The sequence below is a fragment of the Mustela nigripes genome, chromosome 7, assembly GCF_022355385.1.
Source record: "Mustela nigripes isolate SB6536 chromosome 7, MUSNIG.SB6536, whole genome shotgun sequence".
Lineage (NCBI taxonomy): Eukaryota > Metazoa > Chordata > Mammalia > Carnivora > Mustelidae > Mustela > Mustela nigripes.
This window is the reverse complement of record NC_081563.1, coordinates 109869790-109896089: the sequence shown is the minus strand read 5'-3', so window position 1 is coordinate 109896089 and position 26300 is coordinate 109869790. Positions and strand designations below refer to the sequence as shown.

Below are 26300 nucleotides of genomic sequence, written 5' to 3'. Positions count from 1 at the left end.
AGTGCAAGAAGGGCCAGAAGCCTGAGGGGGTGATACTGGGGGGTGGGTTGCTCCCTCAATTCTCCCCAGACCCAAAGGCAGCTGATTCAAATTCATCCAATCATATTCTTTAATAATCAACACACACCAAGGCACACCCATGTTTTTCTTTCCACTTCAGGATCAAAAGCAGAAATGGACTTCCAGAACGCAGGCTACAGCTGAACTCATCATTCAACCCTGAAAAACACACACGTACACACACTCTGTCTCCATCTGTCTCTCCCCACTGGCCCCTGGCTAGCTCCACACAGGGACCCTGAAACCTCTAACATTTTCCTTCCTATTTCCCCTCCAGAATCCTTGCATGAATCCCACTGTCTTTCTCCTAGATATCCCTGGTCCCCTGAATCTGGCCCATCACCCTCTCCATACTACATCCAAGTAATGTCTTTCGAGGCACAGCCCCAGTAGGCAAGTGCCCCGCCAGTGGAGCCCAAGCAAGCTCTCTTGTCCCGCTGAGAGAACACCCAAGCATCAGAGACTGGCCCACAGCCTGGCCTCTGGTCAAGGGGGAGGCCTCATCAGGCTGACTTCCTGACTTTGCCCCTGCCCTGCCCAGGATGGAAGTTCCTTCAACCCTCCTGGGCCAGGAGCCCACTGAGTCATCAAGACCCATCTCACATGCTATCACCTCTCCTAGGACTCTCCCTTCAAATCCCCAAAGGTGCAGGTGGCTGTCCCATAAGCCTCATAGCACACGCTCATCTCAACAATTCGCACAGCTGGGTCCAGGCACCCGGGGCCTCCCATACAGACTGTTCGCTGCCTATCTGCTGGAACAGGTCAGTACTTTCCTCCTCTTTTTTCCCACGTTAAGAGTATGGACACCACCACACTGTGACAGCCACAGAAAATCCACATCCCAAGATGAAACCACATGAAAGCACCTCAACACACGTTGTCCTGCCCCAGTTGCACACATTCACTAACACGGTTGGCAGACGGAGACCCACCTCCCAATCTATAGCTAGGCACACAGCCACACCACAGTGAGGATGGGACCCACGGCTTCCCACACCTCCCAAGGACATGGGTGGGGCTTCCCCGTCACAACGCTCCCACCATGAAACCGAGCAAAGAAAGCCACACTCACCACGCCTCTTGGGCACAGGGTGCAGACAGGCACTTAGTGCACACACAAATGTTTGCATGCGCACATCTACTGCAGCTCTACAGGCTGGGTCCCCAAGCGATCCCAGCAGGTATTTCAAAGCCCTCTCCTGTTCCTTCTCAGCTCAGCTGCTAGGGGGTGGGTGCATAGACCCAAGCTGTTCTGTTTAGGTCTCTTGTGCCCCAAGATGGGTAAGGGGTAAGGGGGTCCTGAATGGGTGCCCTCCCATCTCTTTGCCCTCACCCAAAGGGCCCCCCACTTCTGTCTCACCAGCAGGCAACTGTGCCTGCGGCTGCCAGGCTCAACTGCCAGCCAGGACTAGCCTCCTTGGCATAAGACCAGGGCAGAGCTGCATACTGCATATTTTACTACACTAAAGACATATGCTTCCACTCTTCTGATCAATCAGCAATCTTCACTCTTCAGATCAACTAGCAATCTCAACTGTAAGCACTGCCCAGTTTTACAGATGGTTTGTGCAACGAGTTCCCCAAGGAGTCAGCTGTTTAGAAAAAGAACAATCCCCAGCCACCCTGCCAAAGAACCAATGGCCTGTATAGAAGGTAAGGCTCCCGAGTCAGTCAACAAAAGCTTTTTAATACACTCTGGATTTGAAATACAGAACCTCGAATGCTTTCTCAAAGGACTGAAAGATGCTCCCAACCAAATTTATCTACCTGGCTCTAAGAAAATAACTCAAGTCCTCCTTGGAATGCCCAGAACACATCCCTTCCCTCTCACAGGTCAATGACACCCTGCCCCTCCCCTCACAGGTCCTCTAAGGAGACCATCCTCCTGGGGTAAGAGAGGTGCTCAGAGTGGTGGATATAGGCAGGCTTTCAGGGGCTGGGGTTGGACAACTCCAAGAGCTGGACACCCCCACAGCCTTCTATCCATCCACAGACCTGCCAGGAAGCTGCCCTATCCCTTCCCAGGACGCAGCCTGCAAGGCCAATCAGAACACCTTAACTCTGCTCACAGCCCTTCCCGTATTTCTCCTGTCCCCAGGTAAGGGCAACCCTCGGGAGGTCCCTGAGGGTTCAGACTCCTCAGAATACAGTTCATGAGTCTCAAGCTGCTTTCTGTAGCTTCTTGTTCTTGTTCCCCCAGCAGAGAAGGCAAAGCCCTCCTCAGGCTGTCTCTGACAGAGCAGGGGACAGAACTCCCGAGTGTAATCTGCTGCCCTTCCAGTGGGGACAGAGGGTCCTGCTGCAGCAGGCTCCAAGCCGAGAGCAGAGCCGGGGGCAAAGGAGGAGGCTGAACTGTGATGAGGGTGGAAGAGCAGAGAGCAGAGGAATGAGCGGCCCGCACAAGGAGGCAGGCAAGGACGGTTCTTTTCCTTCCCGTGCCGGCTCCACACCCATTTGAGCTGGGGGCTGGGGATGCAAGGTGAACCAGCCAGAGCCCTGGTACTGAGGGGAGCACAATCCCATGGGAAAAGACACGAAAACAAAAAAGGACAGAGTGGACTAAGAGCCACATCAGAAGACTGTACACGAGATGCATGTGTGGGGATTCAGAGGAGGCAACAACAGAAGCCTTGGGGACACAAGCGTGCTTCACAGAGGGGGAGGGACAAGCCGGGAGGATAAGCAGGGTTTACTGGTTGCTGGGGAGCACAAGCATAGGAGGAGAAACAGGGGGCTCAGGGAGGAGCTCAGCCCAAAGCAAGTGCAGGGCTCAGAGGCCAGCCCACGGCAGGGTGGTGGGACAGAGAGCAAGGGAGAAGCCTATGGGGTGGGAGTCAGACTTTGAAGGGGGAGTGGGGCTACAGCCTGGCAGGCAGCCCAGGGGAAGATGCAACGGGAGCAAGATGGGCGGGGGGGCACAGAGTGGAGAGCAGAGCCACCCTGGAGGCAGGGAAACCAGTGGGCACGAGCAGAGCAGTTAAGTCTGAACTAAAGGAAGGGGGACAGGAAGAGGATCCTGGAGAGAATGAGACTTGCCCACTGGGGACCCGGAAGGAGAGGAGAGTGAGTCTGAGTCTCTAGCTTGCCCACCTGGGGAAGAGAGGCTGGGCCCTCCACCAAGAAAAGAAACACGGGGGTGGGGGTTGGGGGGTTGACCGTGGCCACTAGGATGCCCCCCACCCTGCCAGCTCCAGCTAGTCCTTCCAAGCAGCCCTGAGTGAGTGGCCTCACTCCATGCCTCAGGGGGCTTCAGCACCCCAATTCAACACCCCAATCTCACCTGCATCCAAACGTTGTCTGCAGCAAGGTTGTGATTCCCACGCAGAAGAAAATGGTCCCGATGAGCTGGCTGGTGGCCCACTGGTCGTAGCCCACGCACATGGCGTCGGCCAGCAGAAAGGGCACGGCGATGGTGCCACTGAAGCACGTCAGGTAGTGCTGTGGGCGACAGGAGGGGTTGGGGAGAGAGGAGCGCTTCCTCTTGTTTCTGTCCAATCCTATCCGAACTGGAGCCCCGGCTGTTTGTGAACAACAGCCCACAGGAAGACTCTCTGGTGTTCAGGGTACATATGCCTACCCTGTAGCACATCCTCTCCGTTCTTTAGCGCTTCACCTTCCTGGCAGTTTCCTGTCTATGGCTCGCCTGAGCCCGGCCTGCACAGGTGAGGTTTATTTACAGAACTCTGACTGGGAACACCTGCTTTGTTCAAATGCTTTTTTAGCATCAGTTACTAAGATCTGAGATCCCTTTCCTCTAATCTGTTGACACAAATTGTGTTGCATGGAACTATTCTTAAAACAAGCCCTCAGCAGTCATGCTAGGTTTTTCTTCTCGGGTGTGATTTGCCAATATTTCACGTGGCATTCTATATATATTCTTGAGATCATCCGTCTTCCTTTTATTTATTTATTTTTTCTTAAATTCTCTCCAGTCTGTGGGTTAAAGTTACTCAAGCATCTACGCACAGGGTGTTTCCCATCTTTTTCTAGGGCCTGGCATTGTTTGACTACCATCGGGAAAGGGTTATGGGTGTGTGGGAGCTGTGGGAACCCTCCAGAAAGTGCCCATCCCCCATTCCTCCTTTGGGACCTAGCCCCCGCTTTTGGCCCCTGGTGGGACATTCCGGGCACTCGCTGCTCACCTCCCTTCCTCCCAGAGGTCTGTCTATTCAGGTCCCTCTTCTGATCTGCAAACTTCCTACTTCCCTTCCCAAGTTTCCCGTCTCTGCTCTCATTTGCCAGAATGGGTTGCCTAACGCCCGACACTCCACTATGCAACACTGTGAGGTGTTCCGGACGGGGAACAGAACGTTCCTGTCTGGGACTTTGCAGAGCTGCTCATAAGCTTAAGAGCACTGCAGATCGTCAAGAAAGGCATGACACATGCAAGGTTTCCTGATCCTATAAGACCAGGGAAAACTTCTAAAGACATATGTAATATAAACATTTCCAAAAGTGAGTTTCGTGAATCTGATTCAGGATACTCAGCCCAAGCTAAAGACAACTTAGCTCCTTTGGCTGTGACTCCTCCTTTACTAGACACCTTTCAGTCCAGGTAACCAGCTGCTTTGGTGCCCGTGTGGGAGGTGGGGACAGAGGTGCTGAGGGCGCTGGGAACCAGACCAAAGCATCAGATGTCTGCAGAGACTTCCCCTCCTCCAAGTGACTACACGTGTCTGGGGTGCATTGGGACCGATTTTTCTCAGCATCTGAAATACCTCAGGTGGAACAACCCATTCCAACTTGAGAAAGGAAAAAAGGAAGCCAAACCTCAGAACAGAGTCCGGGCTAAAACAACCAAGGCAGATATAGGCCAGGGCGTCAGGGCCTCTGGGCCTCCCACCAACCCCTAAGTGGGAAAAGGGTACAGAGAGAGGGGAGAAAAACACCCAAGATGCAGGGCCCGCGTCAAGCTGGGTCACCACCTGTCTGGTCTCCCAGCATCTGGTGGCTTGCCCACTGTGTTCCCACGGCAGTCCGCAGCAGATGAAGCCTCTACGACAGCGGGTCTCCCTTCCCATGCAGAGAAGACTGAAACCTCCTATGTGCATCCCGGCCAACAGGGCACTTGTTGGTGTCACCCCTGTTTCACAGCAGAACTGACCACGACTGGACTACATGACCAGGAGTGAAGATCAAAACTTCTCCTCCCTCCCTCACTGCATTCTCCCCTCTTTCTCTATCTCACCGGCCCTTCCTCTTTCCTGCCACATCACTCGTCTGCTCATTCCTTGAGAGTTTTCCCTCTTTCATGCCTGCGTCCACCTCTTCCTCCTGTTCTTTTCTTCCTTCCACTACTATGAAACGGATGCTAATGAGTCCCAGTCGCCATTGTTAAAATAGAAATTTATAATAAAGTTGTCCATAAATAAAAATCAAAATTGAATTTTTAAAGAATCCAGACAGACAAGTTGAACATCTGCTGGTAGTTACATTCTAAGGGAGCCATCTTACCTGTAACCCCAGAAATATGCACAGGTACCAGGGGGGTACATCTTCTATGGTATAAATCATGTCCGATCTCTGGGGGTCTAGACTGCCGGTACTATCCAGGGTTTCGGCAAGAGAGCTCTGTGAGTGACAGGGAGAAAAGGCATTATTTAATAGAAGCAAGGACCAGGAACACACTCAGCTTGGAGCAGGCCACTATTACTGAGAAACAACTTTATGAAGTGGTGGCCATGCTTTTGCAAAAATCAGCCTTGGCTGCCTTTGATGCAAGGCTCAACACACTCAGCGAGACGACCAGTCCTCAGAGTTTGGGGGCTCGGTATCCCTTGTCACAGACTCATCCCCAAGAGCACCCAGCTTGCTCAGGGTTTCTCTCCAAGCCCAGGGGGCCCTACACAGACAGGGACGTTCCCTGGTTGACCCCATAAACGGATGCCTTGGCATGAGCAGTTCTCGAGAGGTGCCTCAAAGGAAGAAAACGTTTTAAAACGCTAACCACTTTCAGACAAAGAGCACTAATCTGTCCCTTCTACCCTTCTCATCCCTGCAAGGAGAAAGATCGCTGAACTTCAAAACAAAGTCCTACACCCTCCTATCAAAACACAGCTGCTCTGACACATGGCGAGTGAAAAGTAAAATTCGAAAGGACACAGGTAGGATTTCAATTTTTGTTTAAAAACAGACTAAAGATATATTGATAGTTTAGGGGACAGGGTTTTTTCCTTTCCTTCCCCCTCCCCATTACTACAGACTTCTAAAAACATTAAGTGTTGTATGCTTTTTGAGCCAAAATCTTCACAAAGACTGGACACTTTGGATTATAGTCTAGACGTATTCAGTTGATGTCTACATTACTTCTCAGCTAAACAGAAAACTCAAGATAACCTCAAGTCATCTCATGTACCCTCAAAACTGCTCTGGGTTCTAAAACTCTATGAACAATTTCTTAGAATCCAAGATGGGCACTTTAAGTCTTTTGTAACTTAAAAAAAGTGCCTAAAAAGAAAAAGTAAAAGATGGTTCACAAAAAAGATGATGACCTTCTGACATTATCTAGCCCCACTTGTGCCCTCTTGTCCATGGATATGGTCCACAGAAAGACACTGACTCCCTGTTCGTCAATCGATTTCTTGTGCAGAGGCAGACAAGGATTTGGGGCCCAAATACCACTGAACAAAGGAAGTGACGCAGTTCAGCCTCACCTTTTAAAGCCTAAGGGTAAATAAACGTCTGATGTAAGTTGACATTTGAGCTAATCCAAACGAGAACTGAGGTTGACCTTTCAGAGAACTTTTCCTTCCATTTTAAACAAGATAGTGGCAGATCTGCATTCCTGAATAAGTTAAAATGGATCATGTGTGCCTTTAAAAAATCTGTTGATAGGGGTGGTAGAGAAAACACATGGGTGTGAACAGTGTTGTATGCACTAATGTGCAGGAAAGGGTTAATTCAGCAGGTCTGGGTTGTCCAAGCCCTCACACATTTCAAAAAAATGGCTTGGGGGGTGGTTGGGTGGCTCAGTAGGTTAAGCCTCTGCCTTTGGCTCAGGTCATGATCTCAGGGTCCTGGGATTGAGCCCCACATCAAGCTCTCTGCTCAGTGGAGAGCCTGCTTCGCCCTCTTTCTCTGCCTGCAGCTCTGCCTACTTGTGATCTCTCTGTCAAAATAAATAAAATCTTTAAAAAAGAAAAAAATGGCTAGGTCCTTGCCTGGCAATTGGGAGACAGCCTGTTAATCCTTGGAATAGCCTGGGGTTTTTTGGTTTGTTTGTTTAAGTTTTTCTGTTCATTTGAGACAGGGAGGGAGGGAGAAAAAGTGAGTGAGCAGGGAGGAGCAGAGTGGGGAGGGAGAAGGAGAATCCTGCTCTTAAGAATGTGTCTAGGGGTACCTGGGGGGCTCAGTCAATTGAATGTCCAACTCTTGGTTTCAGTTCGGATCATGAACTCATGGGTCATAGGATCTGCCTTGCATTGGGCTTCGCACTCAGCACCCAAACTGCTTGAGATTCCCTCTTCCTCTGCCCCTCCCGCCCAACTCTGTCTCTGTCTCTCTCACACACACACTTTCTCTCAAATGGATCTTTAAAAAAAAAAAAAAATAAGCTTTTAAAAGTCTAAAATGTAATATAAAAATGAATTTAAGAGATAATAAAATTTCCAAGAACTAACGGATATGTTTACAAATTAGAAAAACCCACCAATGAATTAACTCAATGAATTAACGAAAAACTATTCAGATATTCTGGAAGGCAGCCATGATACCACCAATGTTGCTCAGACTCAGATATTTTGAAAACTCAATAAAGCAATCAACTGCATTAAGAAAGACCTTAAAACAGAAATTTAAAAACAAAGGGAAATAAAACATGTTGACAGAATTTTTTTTAAGAAAAGGAATAAAAAGTGCACATGAAGGAGCATAAGAGAAAACAGATATGAGTAACAAAGGGTCACAGGCTGGAAGTGGGAGAAAAAAAAGAAATCAAACAACATAAGAAAAAAAAATGATTAGAGAGAAAGGATAGCTAGCGAAGGCTAGCAAAAGAGATCCAAAATATGTCCCTCAAATAAGAAAACCAAAAGAATAGACTGAAACAAAAAATAAAGACAGAATTTAAGACAGCTTTCCTAAAATAAAAGGGTCCTTAATGCTAAATACTCCAAGTGCCAAAAAACACTGACCCAGAATAGTCAACATCAAAACATATCTAAGTAAAGTTACTGAATATCAAAGATAAACAAAGAATCCAAAAAACAGGCAAAAATACCAAGATGCTGATAAAAAGAAGAAAACAAGACTGGCCCAATTTCTCCACAGCCAAAATCAATACCAGAGAACCAAAGAGTAGCAACAACAAGGTATGACTCAATTATTCTCTTATCTTTGTACTACACAATTTTCCAAGCATATACAAAGGTGGAAATATGGAATACCAACCCCAAATCTCTCTCTAGCTTCAAAAATTACCAATGCTGTATTCTTGTCTAATCTATTCCAAGGGAACTTCCTTTTTCAAGAACTGCTGGTACCTTAATTTTAAACAGAATCCACAAGGATTGAAAGTTTAAAAGGTCTTTAACTTTAAAAATAAATCTCAACATTACAAAAATAGGTTCATCTTTAGAATAAATGAAACAAGATAGGATTGAGAGGGAGACAAACCATAAGTGACTTTTAATCTCACAAAACAAACTGAGGGTTGTTGGGGGGAGGGGGCTTGGGTGAAGGGGGGTGGGGTTATGGACATTGGGGGGGGGTGTGCTTTGGTGAGTGCTATGGGGTGTGTGGACCTGGCGATTCACAGACCTGTACCCCTGGGGATAAAAATATATGTTTATAAAAAATAAAAAATTTAAAAAAAATAGGTTCATCTTCTATTTAACAAGCTTGGTAACCATTGCAACCACCCAGCTGTTGAAACAATGGGCAGCAAAAGACCCCAGTGCCAAGCCAGTGGGATATTCAAGTGGGTACACATTATAACTACTTCACTTGTAACTAGTTCCACATTTTGGCAATCTCTGCTTCCTAAAAACCTCATGCATGCTGTTTTACATTCTCCGGTCCCCCATGCAAGGGACCTAGGAAGTCACATGTCATAATAACCCCATTTTATAGATGAGGAGGTAGAGACCCTGAGGAGCCAAGCGGGTCGCCCAGCAGTTGAAAACAGGCTGTCCACAAAGGCTGCACTTGCCACCATGCTACACAGCCTCCCAGGAAGAGCAGGGTTGCTGCTTAGAAATTGCCAGAAACAATGGACTCTCTGAAATTGTGATTAATAGTGATTTGCCCAATACCGCTGCAACCACTTCACGTGCTGCTGTAAACACACATGCTATAAACATATTTTGCCCAATACTGCTGCAACCACTTCACGTGCTGCTGTAAACACTGTAAAACAACAAATTGCTGATATTTCAATGGGAACATCTAAACCGTTTACGTAGTTACTTCATTCCTGTTCCAAATACCCTCACTATAAACAAAGTTCAATTCCTTCAACATCCCCCAAAGAGGAATCCCAGTAATACCAAGGTCAAGTTCAGAATGTATTGGGCGTGGGTCTCAATGCTATGGTCTTAAAGATTCATGGTCCAGGACTCAAGGCATTATCCTTCTGGTCCCTTTCATGAATAAATCCCTTTGAGCACATTCCAAGATGGGTATCTTGTAGCTAACACCATATTAACCAGCATTTACTATAAGGAGCTCAAGAGTATTAAGAGATACCAGAAGTCAAGTTTTGTATAAAATAAGAAAATACATAACAACTAACAGCTTGCTATAATTAGGAAAACAAACATGAATATGGAGAACATGTGGGGTGATCTCTCTGGCCCCCACTCATCCTGTCTCTCCTGCAAGGTTCCAGTGTTACTTCATGGTCAAGTGTTCAAGACACAGCCTTTCCATGCCCTTGAAAAAGCAAGATCCCACAGGGTAGTATCCTCCGAAGTTTTCTTTGCATGAATTCAAGACAGCAGAGGGCCTAAATTTCATTTTTTCTCTAAAACACGGATTGTGATAGCACCTCTCTAATTGGGTTGTGGTGAGGACTAACAGTGGCCCCTTGCCTGAATCATAGAGCCCAAGGTCTGGACCATTCGCACCATTTAATACATGACAGCTCTTCCCCCGAAACCTGTCATTTCATAAAGAAAAGCAGCCAGTGAAACAGAAAGATATCTTCTCTCCCTAGTACTCAAAGAAATACGAATGTTTCAAAGTTTAGACAGTGAAAAAGATTTTCAAACAGGCAAATAAATGTCTAGCATAAATGAGCCAGACATTCTTCCTGCCAACAGTTCACTAGAATCAGTAAAAGGTACTGCCAGAGATGTTAAAAAGCCCTCAGTGTTAATGCTCATTGTTATTCATTTCAAAAGATGACCATCGTTTCCTGGATAATGTAGGAGGGAGTCCAAAATCATGACAGCCTATACCCTGGAAATTCTGGTGACTCTGATTAAGGGCCCAGTACACAAAAAATGGATACAGCCAAAAGAGTCTATGAATTCAGAAGCACTCTACTACAAGATGTAGCACTGGATGCTGAGACCCAAGCAGGCCGGGCGGTGGCTCCCTGCCCAGATCCTGCTCCATGGGCTGTATCTCAGCTGCGGACGTAGGCATCGGCCAACATGTCAACAGTGGCCACTTGAATTCCTGCACTCTGAGGACCACTTTGGAATCCAAGACCACAGGAATTTTAACATCTCAGCATGAATCTAATAAGCCTCCATAAAATTTATAATAGACTGACCAAATTTATAACAGCTTGACCAAAAAGCAATACTGGCCAAGATAGCCAAAAATGGAAAAAAACCACAAACACAAAAATTTGATTATTCTAGAATTTCAATATTAACATCCTTGTTCTTTATCATTTTAGAGATGACACTGTAAACTTCCAGTGCTAATACCCAGGCTGGGTACTATTTGCAGGCATCGACTTTCTAGTGGTCTGTTTCTAGAATATTAAGTGAACACTATCTAGAATATTAAGTGAACATTACCTAAAGTACCATCCAGGGTCGCCTGGCTGACTCAGTCAGTAGAGCATGCACCTCTCAATCTCAGGGTTATGAGTTCAAACCCCACAGTAGGTGCACAGCTTACCTTAAAAAAATACAACTGTTCTAGAATAACATTACATTATAGAAACTAATTAGTAAATCTTCACAGTGAAAATAAAATGTGCTTTAAAAGTCTACCAAATTGGAGTGGCCTGGATGGTTCAGTCTTTTAAGTGTCTGACTCTTGATTTCAGCTCAGGTCACGACCTCGGGGTCATGCTCTGCACTGGGCATGGAGCCTGCCTAAGATTCCCTCCTTCTCCCTCTACCTCACCCTCCTTTCTCTCTAAAAATAAAAAATAAAAAATTAAAAAATAAAAGTCTACCAAGTAAAACTCAAATGAAGTTGAGATGTTTTAGAGCTGTCGTGAAACCTGTAAATATGTCACTTTTCATGAATTAGCCATAGTGACCGACCCCCCCCCCCCCAAAAAAGGGGAAAAAATAAATGAAGACATCTGGACCCTCTTTGGGCAGGTCTCTCCTGGCCCCTGTGAATAGGTTCACATATACTGACCTCAAAGAGATGGGAGGAGGCAAAAAAAAAAAAAAAAAAAAAGATTTTCCCATCTCAGCATGTGATTTCTATCACTCTGTTCATTGTCACAGTCTACATAAGCCATTCACAGGCTTCTCTTTTTTTACATTATGAAACAATTTAATAAAGCTTTAAGTACTTTAACTAAGGATATTTAATACTCTCAAAGACAGTTTCAATCTGAGTTTTCCCATCATCCAAATCATCTCCTGAAAGACAGGAGTGAGGAATATGAAATCTTCTAATGCCACTAATGTGGCAATAATATCCAATTAATACATTATAAAACATTCTAAAGTATCAGTGCTAGGTCATTTTTAAATGTATGCTACACGCAAGATCTACTGGCTTCTCTTATTCTCGTTTACCACAACAGAATAGTACCAGGCACAACACTAATAACCACCTATGTTACTATTTCATCTAATCCTAACAAACTGAACAGACACAAACATTTTTATTCCCTCTTTGGAGTTGAGGCACCTGATACCCAGAAAGCTTAAGTAATTCCCCCAGGGATCTGGGTCACAGTAGCACCCAGAGCTGAGTCCAGACTCACACTCTGAACCACCTCCCTCAGCATCCTGCTTGAGGTCTTTAAAAGTAAGGACTTCTATATGGGTCTCACCTTAACTGCCATCAAGACAATTAAGTCACTTCCACTCCTCCTCATCCCTTCTATTTCCATTGTGAAAAGAACACACCCAGTCAGGGGCATGGAGAGGAGTCCCCAGGAAAGACAGCCACGCCCTGCAGCGGGCCTGGGACACGGGGAGGAGGCTGGGCCCAGGGGGTACCTTTTCTGCTATGCCGTTTTCCGTCGTGTAGATGGCCATGAGTTCGGTGTCTTCATTGTCCTGTTCCCCGCTGGACGTGGCACCTCCATTTATCACCACCTGCAGAGAAGCACTTCATTTATAGGCTGTTTCACGGCACATCGCTGCGCTGTGTGGTAACATTCTCCCCACACGCCTTTTATAATCTTCGTAACAGACCCAAGCCGTGTGTGTTCTGCCTACCAAATCGGCCGAGTTTCAGGTTTTCTTAAAAGAACCCCTGGACAAGTGTGCACCGCCTCAGCAACTGTGTGTGTTTCTGGCAGCGGCAAGCAGTGCACTGCAGGTCCTACAGGGGAGGCCGGAAATGGAGTGGCCCCAGAAAGCCCTGGGAGTGCCCCCTAACTCCCAGGAGGCGTAGTGGGGTGCCGGAGCCGCAGACTCTGGTGGGGGTCGGGGGAAAGCATCCTATGCTGCCTTGGTCAAGATCCCTTCCCAAGTCACCGCATGATGAGGATTCTGAGCGGCATCCCCCCGGGAGAAGCAACACACACTGCTCATAACCCAACGGGCTGACGTTTCACACTGTGGTTACTATACAAACTAGCTTGCCAGCACAGGCGCAGGCAGGCAGTAACGGGTGGCACTGGACGGGCGTCGGGGCTGTTCATGCTGACAAAATCTAGTTTCTGGGCCCTCAAAGTAAGGACCAGAATTCATCACCACCGTCACATGTGCCTGCCCTGATGAGGCAAATGGAGTCATCTTAGGTCTTGGAAGCCTGTAGCAATCTTAAAATATTTTTACTCTTTAGCCAAATGGCTCCATTTCTAGCGATCTATCTTGAAAAATTGGTACTGAAAAATAACTATGCAAGAATAGCAGCACAACTTTATTTTTAAAATATAGAGAAAAAAAGACAAAGTACATAAAAAGTTTAACATCTGGTATTGTAAAGTATATCAGAGAGAAATAAAAAATCAGTGATGGGGTAAAAGACGGTCCAGCGCAACGACTATAGGCCACAAAGGTCGGTATCAGTAGTTGGTAAATACCTGCAAATCAATAAAACAATCTACAGGAAATGGGCAACTGACAGGAATCTACAACTCACAGGAAAAAACTTAAATATCTAAATATTTAAATATTTAATAATTAAATTATTTAATTATTAAATATTTAATCTGATTAGCTGTCCAACCTCATTTAAAATTATAGAAATGAAATTTTTTAAATTTTCATTTTTTAACATAAACTAGGGGGATATTTTATTTTTTATTTTTTTAAAGATTTTATTTATTTATTTGACAGAGAGAAATCACAAGTAGGCAGAGAGGCAGGCAGAGAGGCAGGCAGAGAGAGAGGGGGAAGCAGGCTCCCCGCTGAGCAGAGAGCCAGATGCGGGACTCGATCCCAGGACCCTGAGATCATGACCTGAGCCGAAGGCAGTGGCTCAACCCACTGAGCCACCCAGGCGCCCCTAGGGGGATATTTTAAAAGATGAATCTGCTGTTGACCAGGGTGTAGGGAGAAAAGCTACTCTCAGTTATCAGAGAGATTACATTCTTGGTGGACTGGCCTTTCTGGAGGGTAAGTTAGCACCAGAACAAAATAGGCATCTTCTTGGACCCAGCAATTGCATTCACAGAAACTTATCCCTCCAGAAATATCCATGCAAATGATATGTGCATTCAAGACTGATGACTGATATTTAAAATGCTGAATCCCTGGAAACAACCTAAATGTTCAAAAAAGAAAAAAAAGACACTACAACCAATGGGAGAAAAATAAAGATAAACATTGTAAGATATAAGATACTGATTTCAAAAATAATGTGACTAGAAAGAAAAAGCCATTAAAAAAGAAAAAATAAACTAAGGTACTAACAAGGAAAGAACTCCAAAAAATATTGCTTCTTTAAAAAGTCACAAAATAGGGGTGCTGGGTGTCTCAGTGGGTTAAAGCCTCTGCTTTCCACTCAAGTCACGATCCCAGGGTCCTGGGATCAAGCCCCGCATCAGACTCTCTGCTCAGCAGGGAGCCTGCTTCCTCCTCTCTCTCTGCCTGCCTCTCTGCCTACTTGTGATCTGTCTGTCAAATAAATAAATAAAATCTTTTAAAAAAAAAAGTCACAAAATAGCCTAGAATTATCCTAATTATGCTTTTTAAAAAAATCTTAATAACCTCCCTGTTTTGAACAGTTGGGAAAGGATGTAGAAAGACTCCAAACCAATGATAGGAAGGCTACCCTAGGGACAAGGACTAATGATGGGCACACCTTTCATTTTTTATTCCCACTCCTCCTTTAACATTTGGGTCTTTTAGAATTGGCATGTATTTTTGAGTTATTTGTTTGCTGCCTTTTAAAAAAAAAATTTTTTTTTAATATTTTATTATGTTACATTAGTCACCATACAAGTACGTCATTAGTTTTTGTTAGTGATTCAAGATTCACTGTTTACGTATAACACCCAGTGCTCCATGCAATACAGGCCCTCCTTAATACCCAACCCTTTCTAAACAAACAATAAAAAAGATGTCCACCAAAGTATTAACTGTGGTTGTCTTTAATCAGTGGGGCCATTTTCATCTTTTTCCCTTTATGTATTCTGGAATTACCTATAATGAAGACAACTACTTTTTGGAATGGGGAAGAAATTATAACAACTAAAGATCTAGTAAGCAGCACAGCTTAGATTGAGGTGGTCCAAAGATATTTCAATCCCCCCTTTTTTAAATAGTTGAAAAAATCAGGCAGTGAAAAATTCAACTTCTTATACAGACTGATAACCTAAGCATTGAGGCTACTTTAAAGAATGCCAGAGATCTGCACTAACTAGTACGTGATTTTTACAGAGCAGAGTTTTCTTACGGCACCTTGAAGATTTATTTCTAGGACTACCTCTTAAGTCATGCAACAGCTTTTTTACACAAGTTACCTGGGTTTGGGACATTTGTTTGCCCGTAAAACCAGCTGCCAGCAAGAGAGACCTTCCCAGCCAAGTTCAAGTCTACAACAGGAAACACTAACATACTATCAGAGCCATTCTCCAAGTCCTATCACAGCAGTGCTCAGCCCACGGAGACGCCAAGATGTACACACACTCATGATGAACTCTCCTACTACAACAACGCTCAGTTACTAAATCATCAAAGAAACCCAGATGGGATTCAACGTCCTGTCCTGGCTAAAACCCCCTTCATCTGCACACATGGCCCACTGCCATGGAACAACTGCTCCGTGGGGACAGGGCTTCCTTCAAGGTGTTGAAAAGGTCTCAGAATTAGGCAGCAGTGATGGTTGCCCAACACTGAACGTGCTACATGTCACTGAATTGTTCGCTTTAAAGTGGTTAATTTTGCTAACCAATTGTGAGCATTTCACCTCAATGATTTTTTTAAATTCATATATCGGCATGAAACAGGAGATTTTGGCAGGATTTATCAATTCCCACGCCTTTTCGGACTTACTCCACACACACACACACACACACAATGAGGTAAGTACTATAAGATGCAAATGCTTCCCAGCCCAGGCAAAGACTCACATATTCATTTGACGAAAGGTCTGAACACCTGCAGTGCCCAGGCCATGAAGATACAGTCCTGGCATGCCACCACCACCCCCACCCCTGCCTCCAAGGGGTGCCACCTGCAACAGGTGCCAGGCTCAGGAATTCGGACTGGAGACAAGGGGCCCCCGTAGGGAGCTGCAAAGCAGGGGCAAGCAGAGGCTGGCCATGACAGGATGCCCCTGCAGACGGCTGCTCTGCTGGCGGCAGGCGAGTGGAAGGGCGAGGTGCAGTAAAGGGCTTGACAACGGGAACAGAGGCAGGCAAACCTTTAATGAAGCTGCTGCTGGGCACTCAAGACAGCAGTCTGGGCCAAGGTGTGAACAGCGCTCTGGGACAGGTAGTGTGGTTCGGGAGAGAGTAAGGATGTGGTCCTAATGCCCCTGGAGACTGCCGGGATGGGAGCACAGCATTGTGGCTGCTGGGTATGGGCGCCAGGCAGACACCACCACAGTCAGACGGGTAACACACTAGCCCTGCACTGAATGTCAGGGTCAGGGAGAAGGCACCCCAGCCACTGTCCAGTTCAATCGCCTGGGCCCTGGGCAGATGTGAGTCCTGGTCCCAAAGAGGCTGGTGCAGGCAGGGCCAGAGAAATCAACTGTTACAAGAGCAGTGTTTGTAAACCTATCAGAAAGGTGGCTGATTCCTGGAAATCACACAGGATGCTTACTTTCCCAGGCCAGTGCAGGATGTTTATTTAACTATAAAGAGGACTGACCTAAATCACCGTGATTTCTAACATTTTTCCACAGGTCAAGCCATGCCTGAGGACCTCAGAGTCCAACTTCCATCCCTATCAGCCTCCAGTTCCAGAGCTGCACCGCTGCCCTCCACCCTGGCGCCCTCACATCCTACTCCCAGCGCTCTGCCATGTCCTGGAAGGTGGGAGGTTCTGGAGCAAGCAGCAGATGAACGAAGTTTCTACTGAAGGGAGAGGAAGACCTGGCAACGGAGAGAAGTGAGGGGGACAGGAGGTGGGGATGCCCACAAGGGCGCCTGCCTGACCCGCCGCCTCCACTGTGTGTGCATGCAGGAAACGACCAAACATGACTGAAAAAATAAAACACTGCTTTGTTTTACTAATATGTTTCCTTTGGTTTACTAAATTAGCTATTCTGATACTTTAGGCTTTTTTCTAAATGTGAATTTTTTTAAAAATCAAATTTAAAATCCATTCTTCAGAAAAGCACAGATTTTTAAAAGGATTTAAAAAAAATTTCACATATTTGAATCTCTAAATATTACTTCAACTGGGAAATAAAACACAAGTTGGAAAGCCTCTTTAATGTAATAAAACACGTTTCCTTTTGTGTTATTCATAGCATGGCTGTAACACCGCATCTTGGCATCTTTCATCCTAGGAAACTGATCTAGTTTTTATTTTTAAAAAGGGGGAGGGGATTATTTTTGGGAACAGGATGTCCTTTCTCCCCACCAACCAAAACTATTTGAAACCAGACCTGATGGCTTTAAATTTTTCCGCTACACCAGTATTATAGAATCACTCCATCAGCTGTGAATCAAGCAGGTTTTCTCTGCCTGGGTTTGTTCCCAGTATGCAAGACTGAGGTGGTCTCTGTGTGGGACAGTGTGTCTATCACTCTGTAAACATGTCTTTCTTACTCAAGTATTTTATTTCTAGTAAACAAAGACAATAATGCTAATGTACTTGTTTCTAAACAGTAATCCTAAGACGGCCAAACGTATGGGAAGCAGGAGAGACAGGCGCAATAGAGGAGTGCAGTGCTGAGGGTCAGTGTCACAGCAATGTCCGTTTACACCGACAGCAAATGAGCCTGTGTTACTCACACAAAGTGGCAGTGAATGGCAGCTGAGGACACCTGCAAGTGGAAGGGGACAGGGACCTGGGAAACCTTGTGCCTCTGATCAGAGGTTCAGAGCTCAGTCCATCACCTGCTTGGGGTGTGGTATAAGTCACCTACCACTCTCACGTGTCCAATAATTAAGTGAGCTGTTTTCTACGTACTCACTTTGAAAGTAAAAATGAAGTACCCTAAATTAACTGTTTTCTACTCTTTTAATAAGAAGGTAGCATTATTCTTTCCCTCCTACACACACACACACACACACACACACACACACACACACACACGAGATTATTTCCTCTAGTATCCGTATCTATAATTAAAATGTCTTTAAAGAACAGCAGCATCAGGGAGCCTGTGTGGCTCAATCGGTGAGGCTTCTGACTCTTGATTTTGGCTCGGGTCATGATCTCAGAGTCACGGGATCAAGCTCCAAGTCGGGCTCCAGGCTGGGCATGGAACCTGCTTGGGATTCTCTCTTTCGCTCCTTCTGCCCCTACCCCCCACGCCCTGGCTCGCAGCACTTGCGCTCTCTAAAATAAAAAATTAAATAAATAAAAAGAACAGAGGTATCAATCAAGATTAGTGTTTCTCAGCCTTTTACCCAAACCCCTTTTAAAAGATTATAAAAGAACATAAAAAACCTCCCAACTACTTTCAATATTCTCTGAAACTTCAAAATTAACTACCATGAAAAAGAAATCAAAGGGAGTATTCTACAACACACACTAAGCCTCCAGAGCCTGTGGGTCTTAGATTAAGATACTCCAAAAGAGGGCGCCTGGGTGCCTCAGTGGGTTAAGCCGCTGCCTTCAGCTCAGGTCATGAGGGTCGTGGGATCGAGTCCCGCATCGGGCTCTCTGCTCAGCAGGGAGCATGCTTCCCTATCTCTCTCTCTCTGGCTGCCTCTCCATCTACTTGTGATTTCTGTCAAATTAATAAATAAAATCTTAAAAAAAAAAAAAAAAAGATACTCCAAAAGATATAGTTGCAACCCTGAAGTTGTCTGAGGCAACAAAGTCCCTTACCCTGTTTCCCCTGTTTCCTCAAATATGGCAGCCCCACGACACTCTTCAACAACCACTACTGCAGCCTCCTTCACTTGCACTCTCAGCTTCTTAGGGCAGCCTCTTCATTTCCTCAGCCCTCTCCAGAAGGCGCCTAGGGATGCAGTGGCCAGAGTACCCTAGGAGTTCCAGGTCCACTCCCCTCCCCCGCCCCCGGCCCTCAGCACGACTGTTCTTTGAGAGGAGTCAGAGGGGCATCACCTCTCCCTGGCTCCAGCCCCCATGCCGAAGCACTTTGTGGGCTGATGTGCCTGTCGGTGGCCCACGAAGAAAACTCCAGTGCTCCTCCTCCCACACAGCCCGTGACAATGGTGATGGGACAGCTGATGTTTGTGGGGCACAGATTCACACCAGTACTGGCACTCATCTCCTTTAAGGTCCCCTGCCTGCCTCTCTGTTGATCTCTGGTTTAGGGAACAGAGTGGAGATGCAGAAGATAAGTAGAACATTTATTCACTGCCTACCCTGTACATTATCTGAGGCTAATACGCATGATCTCATTTACTTCTCAAACATCCCAGACGCAGACAAGGAGGCTGTGACTACCAGTAGTGACAGGCACAGCTCTGGCTGGAGTGCCACCAGTTCCCCCTCCATCCCCTCAAACTGCTACGACAGTAACTTCTAATAGGTCTGTGGCATTTCTGATCTTTGGTACAGCTCAGCACAGACAAATGGGTTCGGGTGGGGAAGACAGACATTCACAAAGAACATGAACAGCCAAGGAACACAGGAAAAAAAGTACCCTCCCTCATGAAAATTCAAAACTAGTATGCTTTGCAATAAGTTTAACATACATTAGGCTAACATCTACTCTCGCAAACACTTGAGAAACAACCCAAGACCCCAGTGAAAGTGCAAAAGTTAGATCCACAATTTGCCATATGTCACACTACAAACAACTTTTTTTTAAATTTTTTTAAAAGATTTTATTTATTTATTTGACAGACAGAGATCACAAGTAGGCAGAGAGGCAGGCAGAGAGAGAGAGGAGGAAGCAGGCTCCCTGCTGAGCAGAGAGCCCGATGCGGGGCTCGATCCCAGGACCCTGGGATCATGACCTGAGCCGAAGGCAGAGGCTTTTAACCCACTGAGCCACCCAGGTGTTCCACAAATGGCGTTTTCAATGGCATCAATATGCCAGGTTAAAACATGAAGCTAAAGGGCTTTATAAAGCAGTGTGTGTGTGCATCCGACTTTTATAAAAGAACTCTCAAATATTTACTTCAAATCTCTAGAAAGAAATACGCAAAAACAGCATACTGTTTTTCTGGCTGATGGGACTCTAAATGATTTGTTTTCCCCTCCTTATGTCGCTCCATAGTTTCTAAATTTTCCAGAGTGAACATATTTCTCTTGTAAGTAAAGAACTTATACAAATAATGAAACAATGACAGAAAAGAAACCTATGTGCACTATAAGAAACAACAAGGAAAAGAAAACCACGGTTTTCTCGCTACTCCCATTTTATTCCAACACCACGTCTGTACCATAAAGCCTGGGGGAAAACGTGGATGCTTTAGAACAGGTACAATTAAAGGGGGTGGGGGAAACAAACACCGGGTAATTGGTGCCATGCAATTACCCAAGCCTATCATCCTCCCTCAAGTACTGCACCAAATCCTAACAGGAAAGGAGCCTTTTCTCCATCAGAATTACAGACTTAGATTACGGTAAAGAAATCCATCTGAAATACCTTACCTCTAACTGTTCAAGTCAGGGATCCTGCCTACCTAGCTTAGGTAAACACAGGGCAGGAGTGAATTGAGAATTTAGAGGTAAGGGGTTCAGGAGGTATAAACACCTCCAAGAAAAAGATATCTGAATGCAAAAGGCACAGGAATGACAGACAGGGCTTGGAAAGGAACATGGCCAGGGGGCAGGGAGACCAAAGACCCCAGCTGACATGAGGATCCAAAGAACCCAGTGGCCCCAGGGATGGCGCCGATGGTGGGAGGGCTTGATCAGGTGGGGAAGGGGAAGCCTGGGCAACTGCTTCTGTTGCACGCTCATCACATCTCGTAAAGCCTGGAGCACAAAGCAACCCTTAAATAAGAGCAGAATGGACAGGAGGTGCTTTAAGGCCCAGATTCTGTGGATTTGGCCACATGCAAAAGTAAAAGACAATCAGCTAAAATGCTCGTCGACTTTGTAAACCTCCTCTAGGAAGTGACTGCACCAACTCTGTTATTTTATCATCATTTATACCACATTGTCTGTGTCCTAACTACTAGGTGGTAATTTTTTTTATTATGAACATCTCTCATTTAAAACTACCAAAGCTCAGGGGCGCCTGAGTGGCTCAGTCGGTTGAACGTCCAGCTCCTGATTTCAGCTGTGTTTGTGGGGTCCTGAGACTGGGCCCAGTGTTGGGCGTGGAGCCCACCCGCTTAAGAATCTCTCTCCCTCTCCTTCTGCACCACCCCCAACTCATGAGCACATTCTCTCTCTCTCTCTCTCAAAAATGAGGTAAAGAAAGGAAGGAAAGGAAAAAAGAAAAACTACCAAACTCTATTTGAATTAAAAGCTGAAACACTAGGGGTGCCTGGATGGCTCAGTTGGTTAAGCGTCTGACTTCCACTGAGGTAGTGATCTCAGGGTCCTGGGATTGAGCCCCACGTGGAGCGCTGCATCCATGGAGAGTCCGCTTCTCTCTCCCCCTCTGCCCCTCCCCCATTCTCTCTCTCTCTCTCTCTCTCTTTCTCTCTCACGTGCGCATGCGTGCACTCTCAAATAATAAAAATTTTTTTTAAAAAGGCTGAAATACTAAATACTATCTGAAATTTCAAAACCAGAGCATAAAAATTGGTTTTTAATAGGGCACTTGGCAGGCTCAGTCAATGGAATATACAACTCTTATTCTCAGAGTTGTGAGTTCGAGCCCCACTTGGGTATAGATATTACTTAAAAATAAAAATCTTAAAAATTATTTAAAGATTTACTTTAGACAGAGATAGCACGAGCAGGGGAGAGGGACAGAGGGAGAGGGATAAGCAGACTTCCTGTTGAGTGGGGAGAGCCCCAGTAGAGGCTCGATCCCAGGACCCTGGGATCATGAGCTGAGCCAAAGGCAGACACTTAACCAACTGAGCCACCCACGTGCCCCTTTAAAATTAATCTTTAAGAACACAAATTCTAAAAAGAAAAAACAGAAAGAATCTCACACCATGCATCAAAATCATTTGTATCCCATCTTTCCAGTGTTTTTCCAGTGTTTTTACTTCAAAGCCTGTATCACGATATCCCCTTTCCTAAAAAATATTTTCTAACTGATAGACTTCGAACAGAAAAGACTGATTATCTTGGCTATTCAGTTTTGACCTGTTGAGCACATGCCCTCCCTTATCACGGCCACAACGCAATAGATTCAAGCTCTTATCCTGCACAAAGAGAGGAGTGAAACCAACCCTCTGGGAAACTGCAGCAAACTTCATTCTCCTCATCCTCTAACCATTCTCAGAATCACACACTGTTGATCCCAAGATCTAATTATTCTTCAGGAAGAGAACATTTCCCTATTATTACCATCTAACTGAGACCTTGGTGTTAAGATCTAACAACTCGAAGCCTACTTAGGAATGCACTAAAGAGACCCCACAGCCCCTGGCATTAAAGTCACAAGAACAAGGGTGTTTTCCAGGCTTCCGTGCTGTTTTTTAAAGAGAACTATTTGCACAAATCTTGTGCCTTTTCACTGCTAAGGACGAGCCTGTTCAAATCTGCCATCACGGGGTCAGGGGCTTAGAGGAGTCACAGTTACATAACATGATTTCTTCACTCACCCATGTCTGCCCAGCTCCCTTCTCTTGAAGAAAAAGCAAGGGGAGGGAAGGAAGTAAAGAGGACGGGACAGGAAAGAACGGGCACCTGTCTCCTGGCAGCGGTTTCCACAGCATGGCTGAGCTGCTGCTCCCCGACCCAGTACACCCAGCTGCATTGGGGATCTCTTTCGGCCTGCTATATTGTGACCTCCTTTCTCATCTCACAATCTATCACCTTCTCCACTCAAGGTTTAAACTTCCCTCCCTTCACCAATAGCTTGAAAAACAAGGACAATGTCTTTACCGATGCTGATAAAATCCCACAAATCAACGGCCAACAAGGAAGGCCCTCCATTTCTCTGGTTTGCTGGATTACAGAAGTGGTCAACGCTGGCACATGTATACAGGAAGAGAAAAATGCATTTGTAGTAACTACAGAAAGTGGGAGGAAGGAGACCCACCTATATTTTCTGATCCATTTCATAGCCTTCCAATTCAAAAATAGTTTTTCTCATTTAAATGCTTTACTGTATTTTCCACATTTCCTAATGTCAACAGGTATGACTTTTACAACCAGAGCTGGGGTTTTCATGTTTAAGTCTAATCATATGGAAGAATTTTCTAAAAGTTTCTCTCAAAGAGCTAAAATATTTCCAGGCTTATGCTTGGTTATAATCAAGGTCGCCAAACCAGGCCCCTCCAGGAGGACAGGGAAACTGGATGGACGTGTGTGCAGGAACAAGAGACCCGAACCAGGACCACCCCAACAAACCCAAACGTCAGAGAGCCTGCGTGTGACCGTCTTTTTTTTTTTTTTAAAGATTTTATTTATTTATTTGAGAGAGAAACAGTGAGAGAGAGCATGAGCAAGGAGAAGGTCAGAGAGCGAAGCAGACTCCCCATGGAGCTGGGAGCCTGATGCGGGACTCGATCCCGGGACTCCGGGATCATGACCTGAGCTGAAGGCAGTCGTCCAACCAACTGAGCCACCCAGGCGTCCCTTACAAGCCGCTTCCTACCTGGTGACTCAGAAGCGGTTTTCTGTGCTACAAGATGCCAACGCAACAGTGTTCAGCGTGGATTTCAGCTGGTCACGCCTGCAGTAACACAACAGGACCTGCACCCTGGCTGACAGAAGACAAGAGGAGGCAACAGATTTCCCAGGTGCCAAGGGATCAGAATTTCCCTGATCGGAAATGGACACAAAGCATCACAAAAGAGCACTCTAATTCAACTCCATGTTTGATCAATACCTCATCTCCCCACACCAACTTTAAAAGAAACAAACAAAAGCCCTGGTGATCCATGTGCTTATTTCATACTTCATTCCCTCAACACACCCCCAGGTGCCCAACCCCAGTGCCTCCAACCCTGACCTCATAGCCCACACCCAACCCAACACTAAATCTGGTCCCAGGTCACATCGACCTCTTTGCTCCTCTCAGAGCCACTTGGGCCTCACCCACCTGGTTTTCCTCCTAGATAGCCCCAAAGACCCCAATCCCCAGTTTCTCCACCCTGGCAGGTCTGCCAAACCCTGACCCAAATACCTTCTCATGGCCTCATTACCCCACTGGTGTCTGGGGTACAGCCTGCAACAACTCTCCCACAAACCATCAATCTACTCCGTCCGGCACAGGCCACGCCCTGGTAAATCCAGCAGCCCACCCTTACTCGCCGTCTACAAGGCTCACAATGCCTTTGTCACTGACTGTCCACACAGCTTTCTTGGTTTCCCTCCTGCCGCAGCAACTACTCCTTACCTACACCTTTGCTGACCCTCCTCCACCTCTACACCCTTCTAGGCCCTTGGACCTTCCCTTTCACCCCTAAGGACATTATCCCCCACGTGCTAACATTCCATTCCCCAGCTTTAAATACCCTCTCCCTCTGCTCACACCCAGTAAGTAGCTCCGACCCACACTGCTTCCCCCAAGCACCACAATCTCCAGCCCTGCTTTCTACCCAGGGTCCCGGCGGCCGGCTCCAAACTCCTTTACTGCCCCCAGCTCCCCACCCTGGCCTGCTCACCCGTCTGCCTCCCCACACCTCAGTACCTGGCCACTTCTTCCTGAGGCTCAAGTGAGATACCGGAAGCTGTCCTGGCCTGCCCTCTCGTACTTCCATCCCCCTCCAGTCTTTGGGTACCCTGGTCAGCTCTGATCCGTGGCCCGACTACTTCTCACAACGCCCACGAGCCAGAACCCTGGCTGGAGCCACTGTCAGCTCAGCCGCCCTGTGGCACTCAACTCCTGACTGGTCTGCTCCCTGCTCGGCAGCCACAGAGAAACTTAAAACTAGGCAGAGCAGGTCGCTCTGCTCAAAGCCCTCCAACAGCTTTTCCTCAGGGTCAGGAAAAGCCAAAATCCCTCCCAGGGCCACATGGCCTACATCTTCTCTATTGACCCCATCCTGCCCTCTGTCCAGCCACACCACCTCCTCACGGTTCCTCAGACATTACGGCCACAGCGGCCTTCACTCAGAGGGCATCTCCTCAGGGCAGCCTTTCCCGGCCAGCTGAACGTGCAACACTTCACCCCTAGCAGCTTCTATTCCACTTCCCGAGTTTATTGTTCCATTCATATTTACCTACATCTACACATCTGACCTATCTCTAGCATGTGCTGCCTATCTCGTGACCAGCGCGGAAGCTCTGTGAGGTCAGGGATTTTGGTCTAAATCCCTCCTGTTTCCCGGAGCCTTAAACCTGTGGGAAGCTCTCTCCCTATTTTTAAGGGATAAATCAATTAATGGCCTGTGGCTAAATGATCTTTATCTGACTTCACATTCTGCTCCTCGTGATCCCTCTTCTGTGATTTATTCTCTTCCCAGAATTTGTCACTGGCTGCCATTTGATGCTTCTGCTTCTTTGTCCATCTTCCACCTCCTCCCATTGTTGGAAGTCAAGGCCAAGAACGCAGGAACCACCCAGGCCCCCAGCGAACATGGGCTGCAGGCAAAGAGTCCCTTTCCCGCCTGCCTTCCCAGACCACAAGCCATTCTCACCTGGGCTGCCAGAGCCCCCGTGACCAGGATTCCTGTCTCCAGGCCCTTCCTCTCACAGCACCCATGGCAGGAATTCTCTACCCCGAAGATCAAGCAACTCGGCTGCAAGCATTCATCCCCGGCTGCCCACCTCCATTCTCTGTATTCTGACTGCACCAACCTCATGCCCAGAACAAGATACGGCCAGGCTGCTCCCTGTCTATTTCCCTCCTCTTGAGCTGCTTCACTGAGATGTTTTTCAGGACTTTGAGGCCATCTCCCCTGAGAATCTCTTGACAGGCCAAGCCCACCCCCATAAACATGGCTGGGCAGGGGTCCTTCCAGGGTGCTCACGCAGCACCCCAGACTGAACTCAAACTCTGACACTTAGGGTTTGATTGCAGACTTGCCTTAGGGAACCTTCAAAACTTCAGCCAGCTGTGAACTTGGCACTGAAATGCCGACGTGCTGAAACCTGCTGTACTACAAGTGGGACTCTGCCAACACGAAGTTCAGGCTATTAACTTGGTGTCCCCTGCACAGCCCTCCGAGTTCAGATGACACAGAGCTCTCCACACCCAACTGCAGACCTTCTCCTGCAGTCCTTCCTGGCCTGTGTCCTTAGGGCAGGACAGTTCTTCAAGACTATTCACTGTTTTTCTGGTTCTAATTTCTCTCC

The 26300-nt window shown here is 46.6% G+C and overlaps 1 protein-coding gene across 11 annotated transcripts in view; it reads right to left on the bottom strand.

Annotated features, from left to right (window-relative positions):
* The window catches only part of LOC132021748 (solute carrier family 23 member 2), a 131451-nt gene that overhangs the window by 43340 nt on the left and 61811 nt on the right, over nt 1-26300 (bottom strand). For all 11 annotated transcript variants that reach the window (XM_059406578.1, XM_059406576.1, XM_059406580.1 and 8 more), the window contains 3 exons: nt 12429-12527; nt 5518-5634; nt 3344-3501 (listed from right to left, as the gene is read on the bottom strand). In XM_059406578.1, the coding sequence (XP_059262561.1) occupies nt 3344-3501; nt 5518-5634; nt 12429-12527 (374 nt within the window). The remainder of the gene's footprint in view (nt 1-3343; nt 3502-5517; nt 5635-12428; nt 12528-26300) is intronic.